At 52.6% G+C, this 7653-nt stretch overlaps 1 protein-coding gene across 2 annotated transcripts in view; it reads left to right on the plus strand.

Annotated features, from left to right (window-relative positions):
- Positions 1 to 535: 535 nt before the first annotated feature.
- Positions 536 to 7653, plus strand: part of RCC1 (regulator of chromosome condensation 1) — a 21434-nt gene continuing 14316 nt past the window's right edge. For both annotated transcript variants that reach the window (XM_017534755.2, XM_017534754.2), the window contains exon 1: positions 536 to 639. In XM_017534755.2, the coding sequence (XP_017390244.1) occupies positions 575 to 639 (65 nt within the window). In that variant the 5' untranslated portion in view covers positions 536 to 574. The remainder of the gene's footprint in view (positions 640 to 7653) is intronic.

The following is a 7653-nucleotide window of genomic DNA, read 5'->3' on the forward strand; positions in this document are numbered from 1 at the left end:
CATACACATGTGAGATGTGCCTCCCTCAAACCTTGTTAAGACATGGGCACATACCTATCTGATGTGAACTCACGGGGAAAAAATTCTGGTCACGCCATTCCCGTGCCCAAATCCCCATATTTCCCCACGACCTCAGGATAGAGGCTGGACCCCTTAGTGACACACAAGTCCTCCTAGACTTAACTTGGAAAGCCGTTTTTAAGCCCCAGGCTGAGTCACATGCCCCTGTGGGTATCCCTGTCACAGCGCTGTGTAGTTGTTGATAGATTTCTCATCCTTCTCCATGGACACCCTCTTGAGGGTAGGGAAGATGAGTATCTTTTTTCTCCGTACAGATCCTACCGCACCAGATTTTCCTAAACAGACACGAATTCAAGGAGTTTTTTTGGTTGTTACCCCGCTTGTCCCGATTTGGGGTTTCCAAAATACACACCCACTGGAACCCGGGCCAGAGGAGCCAGCCTGCCCAAGAGCGGGAGCGCGCCACATGCAGATCACGAGATGGCCGCCAGGGGCCGCCGGGCTCTTTGTTTTCCTTTCTCACCCGGGTCGGGGCCAGAGGCCTGCAGAGCGCATGCTCTGGGGCAGTTCGGGCCGGGCGGGGAGCGCCGGAGTTCCTTGGGGCCGACGTGCAACGAGGTAGGTCTCGCTCGGGACCCGCGGAGGGTCCGGGCGGAGGGCGCCGCGTGGGCCGGCCACAGGCGAAGCACGGGCTGGTCCACGCGGGCCTAGGTCGCTGCCCGCTCTAGCCCGTGTCGCGCGGCGCCGGCCGCACGTGAAGCCCGGCGGCTGGAAGGCGCGGTGCGGGCTCATGATTCCTTGGCCCCGCGGGGCGCTCGGGCAGCCGCTGGGCCCCGCCTCGCGGAGCCAGGGCCGCACTGCTCCGCCGCCGCCGTGCCTCTCACGCCCGCGCCGCGGCGCCCGCGCAGGCGGGAGATTCAAATGGCGCGAGCGCGGTAGGCCGGGTGCGCGCGGCCGCCCGGGCACTGGCTGCGTCTCTTCCGCGAGGAGGGTGGTTTTGTCCGGCATGCGCTTGGAGAAGGCGTTTTGCAGGGCGGGGAGGGCGACCTGCCCGGGAGAGGGTGGGCCTTAGGAGCTCGAGGGTGGATGGTGCTGCGGCGAGAGAAGCCCCAGCGTCGGCGGGCACCGCTGTGGACCCTTGGGAGCCGTGTGTTTCGAACTCTGCAGCAGCTCAGTCTGTCAGCAAATTATTTGTTGGCCATCTATTCCGTGCTGCTCTTGCGGGGCTGGGGGACAGTAGTGACAAGGGCGGGCTCGTGTCGCCCTCCTTACCGAGCTCTGGGGCTCCTTGAAGAGACCTCATGTGGGTCCAAAGTTAAGGTCCAGTGTGATCATCGAACTATGCCCTTGAGCCCGGGCGACGGACGCTACTGGGGAGTCATTCATTCATCAGATATTGACTGAACTCCTCCGACCACGTGTGACTTGTGTGCCCTAGCAGAAGTTGAGTGTGTGGGATGTTACGGTAACCCTCAGGGGAAAGCCCATTCTGCCAACGAGGCTCAGGGCTTTCCAGGTGAAGTGACTCTTGAACGAGGTTTTGAAGGAATAGGTTTTTGAGGCAGCTTGAGGATGGTGGGATTAGGGTGATTCAGGCAGAGGGACGACACGTGCAAAGGCATGAAGGTATAGGTATTGTGGTCAGGGATACTATAGGCCTTGAGGTGACCGGAGGAGGAAGTGGCAAGATGATACAGCAGGAGCTAGGTCATGAAGGGTCTTGTGTGCAAGGCTAAGGAACACTGGGGGGTGGAGGAGGCAGGGAAGGTTCCCCCCCAAAAAGGGCATCAGAGTGAAACCTGGACAGATGAATTAGGAGTTCACAAGGCTCCTGTTTCAAAGACATTCCCAGAGCAGGAATCCTGTTCTGTTCACCTTTACAACTTTCTCATCAGGTGCCCCTGGGCAGTCCACCCAGACCCCCTGAACATTGGTTTCCTTATCTGTAAAGTGATAGGGGAGGGCGCATGTGGTGAGGATGACTAATATTCTATAATTGTTTTTTCTGATACAGAATCTCCCTCTATTGCCCAGGCTGGAGTGCAGTGTTGTGCCCTCGGTCACTGCAGCCTCCGCCCCCTGGGTTCAAGCAATTCTCCTGCCTTAGCCTCCCAAGTGGTAACTTTCATAAAGTAGTGATTCCAACAGCTAGTGGAAGTTGTGGCTCCCTTCCCCCAGGAAAGATAAACACATAGGCCCAGGCACAGCTTGTATACAGCGAGGATCCCTGGTGAGAAACTCTTAGTGTGAAATATGCCAGCTCTGTGCCTGGCATAACAGCACCTCAGCAAATGTATGTTGTTGACACATCACCCCTCTCCTCCTTCTCTCCTGGGGACCTTTCACACAAAGAGATTTTTCAGCCTGAGTCTGGCAGGCAAGTTCTACCCCCTGGCATGGGGGACAGAGGGTACAGCTGCAGTGGCCTGGGAGGGCTCTGTCTTCTTTTATAGAAATGAGGCTGTGGTGAGGTCACTGGAGGTCAGGGCAGGAGCTCAAGGCTCTGGGTAGACTGTCTAGACTGGCGTGCCTACCTGCTTTCTTCAACAAATAAGGAAAGTGAGGTGGAAGAGGGCGGCTCTGGCCCTGGTGGAACGTGATCATGAGACTGGGATTTCATTCCAGGTGACCCACCGGGGTCTCATCTTCCCTGAGTCTTGTCTTCCCCTTAGCTGTAAAACTAGGATGAGTCCGCTCACCTCAAGGGCAGCTGTGGGCATTCTGGAGTACCTGTGGTGGAAGATGCTTCTGTAGCCAGCTTATCGGTGACTATCACCCTTTCCCAGAGCATACACTCCTTGAAGATGGAAGCTGTGTTGGGTGGGGCTGGGCAGGGAAGCATGACAGCAAAAGCCAACTCCTTATTCCCAGCCCAGACACTCACTGCCTGGTTAAGAAAACACAGCCAGAGAGGCCAGGCTCAGTAGCTCACACCTGTAATCCCAGCAATTTGGAAGTCTGAGGTGGGCAGATCACGAGGTCAAGAGACTATTCTGGCCAACATGGTGAAACCTTGTCTCTACTAAAAATACAAAGATTAGCTGGGTGTGGTGGTGTGCACCTGTAGTCCCAGCTATTCGGGAGGCTGAGACAGGAGAATCGCTTGAACCCGGGAGGCAGACGTTGCAGTGAGCCGAGATCACCCCACTGCATTCCAGCCTGGCGACAGAGCGAGGCTCCATTTCAAAAAAGCAAAAACAAAACAAAAACAGCTTGGCGTGGTGGCATGTACCTGTAGTCCCAGCACTAGGGAGGCTGAGGCAGGAGAATCGTTTGAACCTCTGAGGCAGAGGTTGCAGTGAGCTGAGATCGTGCCACTGAACACTAGCCTGGGCAACAGAGCAAAGCACCATCCCAAAAAAAAAAAAAAAAAAAAGATAGAGAAAACACCCCCAGAGCAGTGAGGGAAATCTATGCAAAAGACCCATTTGTGCCTGGTGCGGTGGCTCACAACTGTAATTCCAGCACTTTGGGAGGCCGAGGCAGGTAGATCATGAGGTGAGGAGTTCAAGACCAGCCTGGCCAACGTGGTGAAACTCCGTGTCTACTAAAAACAGAAAAATTGGCCGCCTGTAATCCTAGCTACTTGGAAGGCTGCGGCAGGAGAATTGCTTGAACCCAGGAGGCAGGGAGTGCAGTGAGCCTAGATCGTGCCACTGCACTCCAGCTTGGGAGACAGAGCGAGATTCTGTCTCAAAACAACAACAACAACAAAAGACCCATTTGTTCAGTAGAATCTGTGCAGGCAGGTACAGGGAACAGGGCTCCATCTATTAGAAGGTGACTCTCCATCCCCTGCCCTCCCTGGCTATTGATCACTCACAGCAACCCAGTCCAGGGCCTCAGGTCTAACATATTGGAGAGGAAGTGTTTAGGACTCAGTGAGCACTCAGGTGCTGTCTCCACCACAGCAGGGAGTAGTTGCCACTGTCCTTCCCCACATCCGTCAGTGGATCTGTCACCACCCAGCCCACCTTCCCTCAGGTGCCAGCTGCCTCTGTCTCTCCCTCTCAGCTGGCTTCTGCTCTCGGCTTCTTGGACTTGGCCAAACACACAGGGGATCCTGGGAAGGCCTGCCCAGGCTGCCTTAGCCCCTGCATGGACCATGGTCTGCCTTTAGAATCAGTTAGGTGGAACCTAGGTTGTTTTTCTAGGCTCCCCATTACTTACTGTGTGGATGTAGGCCAATAAAATTACCTCTCTGAGCCTCAGTTCCTTACCTGTGAAATAGTAGTGACAGTGCTACCTTTTTCAGCTTCCTGTGAGAAGTAAAAGGGCTTTGCATACGAAGATACAGTCCATTGGCTAGTGCCCCCAGAGGCTCATATTTTAGGAAGGTGATTAGTATGGTATTCAGACATGCTTAAATTAAAGTGATTGTGATCCCAAAGTCTGTCCCGGTTTCTCAGAGAAAATGCCTAGTTCAGGATGGAGGAGGGATCAGAGCAGGCGAATTTGAGATACCAGTAGTTGTTCTTCCAGTGGGATAAGGGATGGGAAGGCATTCCAGGTAAAGAGATGCAAATGGTTTGGAGAGGACACTTAGCAGTCTGGCTTGGTGGGTCTGACAAGGAGATTGTGTGGGAAAAGAAGGGAGGATGTAATAGACAGGAGATGAAACCAGAGGTTCTGTCAGTCCCCGATGCTGAAGGCCTATAATACCAGGCTAAGAAATGTGGGCTTTATCTTCCAGGCAAAGGGAACCACTAAGGAGTCCAAACAGGCAAGCAGCTTGTTTCAGGTCTGAGGTTTGGAAAGATTATGCATGAGGCCCAAAGCAGTGCCTAACCCCTATAATCCCAGCCATTTGGGAGGTCGAGGTAAGAGGATCACTTGAGCCCAGGAGTTTGACACCAGCCTCAGCAACATAGTGAGACGTTGTCTCTACAAAAATAATAATTATTATTACACAAATTAGCCGAGCATGCTGGTGCATGCCTGCAGTCCCAGCTACTCTGGAGGCTGACAGGAGGATCGCTTGAGCCTAGGAGGTGGAGGTTACAGTGAGCGGAGATCGGGCCACTGCACTCCAGCCTAGGCAATAGAGTGAGACCCTGTCTCAAAATATATATGTATGTACACACATTTATTTATCATGAATGACTTGGAGAATGAGATGAGAGTGGGGACAGGAAAACCGGTGATAAGTTGCTGTCTTTCCTAAGGGAAGGAGGAGGAGAGACAGTTCCCAGCAAGCTGAGAGACTAGGGAGCGTGGGGAAGAAGGAGGCAGAAGAAATTTCTTCTAACACTCAAGGGCACCAGCTCTGGAGTCTGACTAACTTGGTTCAGATCTTGGCCTCCTCTTCCAGTCTTGAGTGAGATACTTCACCTTTCTGAGCCTAAGTGTTTTGTTTTGTTTTGTTTTGAGGCGAAGTCTCGCTCTGTCACCCAGGCTGGAGTGCAGTGGCGTGACCTCAGCTCACTACAACCTCCACCTCCTGGGTTCAAGGGATTCTCCTGCCTCAGTGTCCTGAGTAGCTGGGACTACAGGCACCCACCACCATGCCCAGCTAGTTTTTGTATTTTTTAGTAGAGACAGAGTTACCATGTGGGCTAGGCTGTTCTCAAACTGCTGACCTTGTGATCCGCCCGCCTTGGCCTCCCAAAGTGCTGGGATCAGGCGTGAGCCACCGCGCCCAGCCAGGCCTCAGTATTCTCTGTAGAGGGGAATCATTGTGTCCAGCTTGTAGGGAAACACTCCGGAGTATTAGCCAAACACAGGTAACTAAGGAGATGTTGACTGGGTTGGTTCCATTCACGATAACAGATTTTTTGGTTAATGCCCCATGACACCAACACCTCATATAGCCCTTATGTGTCTGACTCCGTTCCAGGCTGTGCTCATGGCAGCCCGCATCAGCACCAACTGTGCTGACATAATTGTTCCTGTTTTTTCCTCCTGACTTCTTGTTCTGAGTACTTTTTCATGCTAATACAGCTTCCCTTCCAGGCAGAGCAGACTGCTACAGATTATTCTGATGAACTGATGGGGTATTTGCCTTGGAATACAACTGTCTATCTAAAACAAGGGTGCCTCTTATATCCCACCCCCTACCCCATCTAACTTTGCCTGCCTAACATCCTTTCTGGGATGGCTTCCAGGCACTTCAGATTTAATGCAAACACCTAGCAACATGGAGCTCTAGGTCTCTTCTCTCCTGTTCGACAATGTTCTCTATCTCAGTGCATGGAAGTCCCAAGCCTGGGAGTCTGTGTTTGGCCAGGCTCATAGAGGGATCCTGGACAGGCCTGCCAAGAATCCTCTGGATTTTTTTTAGGATGAACAAATCAAGCCAAGCGCTGTGGCATGTGCTCATGATCCCAGTCTCTTGGGAAGCTGAAGTGGAAGGATCGCTTGAGCCCGTGAGTTCGAGGCTGCAGTGAGCTAATTGCACCACTGAACTCCAGCCTAGGCGACAGCGCAAGACCTCCTCTCTTAAAAGAATAAAATAAAAGGTTGGGCATCGTGGCTTACACCTATAATCCCAGGACTTTGGGAGTCCAAGGCTAGAGAACTGCTTGAGCCCAGGAGTTCAAGACCAGCCTGGGCAATGTGGCAAGACCCTGTTCTACAAAATATACAAAAATTAGCCAGGCGTGGTGGTACACGCCTGTAGTCTCAGCTACGCAGGATGGCTTAAGCCCAGTTGGTTGAGGCTGCAGTGAGCCATGACCATGCCGCTGCCCTCCAGTCTGAGCTGGAGCCTGTCTCAAAAATAAATAAATAAAAAGGATAAACAAATTATGAAAGTAAAAAAGGGTTAGTCTGTTAGTCTCCTTTTCCCTTGCTACACCTCCTGGCCCAAAGCGAAGCAGTGGTAGTAAGCACTATAAATTTTTTTTTTTTTTTTTTTTTTGGAGACAGAGTTCTCACTCTTGTTGCCCTGGCTAGGGTGCAGTGACACAATCTCGGCCCACTGCAGCCTCTGCCTTCCGGGGTCAAGCGATTCTCCTGCCTCAGCCTCCCAAGTAGTTGGGATTACAGGCACCTGCCACCACGCCCGGCTAATTTTTTGTGTTTAGTAGAGACAGGGTTTTACCACGTTGGTCAGGCTGATCTCGAACTCCTGACCTCAGGTTATCTACCCATCTGGGCTTTCCAAAGTGCTGGGATTACAGGCATGAGCCACTGCACCCAGCCAGCACTATAAATGTTTGTGGATTTACAACCATTTTATTCAGCCTTGATGACAGCCCTGAGAAGTAGTCATTGCATCCCCTTTTATAGATGAGGATACAGTTCAGAGAGGTTAAGGCCACTGGCCACTCACAAGCTCTGAAAGGTGAATCCAGTTCCCTCTAATCCCAAAGAATGTGCATTTTTAATGTGGGACGAGGGTCTCAAAAGACAGGGAGGAGTCCCAGCCCCGGGAGAATAAAAGTTGGGTGAAGCTCATAACTGCCACCTCATCAGTCAGAACTGGTCCAGTGACAACCTGCAGAAGCTCAGCCTGCACAGGCTTGTCAGGATTCTAGGCCCTGGGTTACTCTCCCATCTTTAGTATTTTGTACTTCTGCTGGGCGCGGTGGCTCAAGCCTGTAATCCCAGCACTTTGGGAGGCCGAGGCGGGTGGATCACGAGGTCAAGAGATCGAGACCATCCTGGTCAACATGGTGAAACCCCGTCTCT

This window comes from Cebus imitator, unplaced genomic scaffold, assembly GCF_001604975.1.
Source record: "Cebus imitator isolate Cc_AM_T3 unplaced genomic scaffold, Cebus_imitator-1.0 Scaffold87, whole genome shotgun sequence".
In the NCBI taxonomy this organism is placed as follows: domain Eukaryota; kingdom Metazoa; phylum Chordata; class Mammalia; order Primates; family Cebidae; genus Cebus; species Cebus imitator.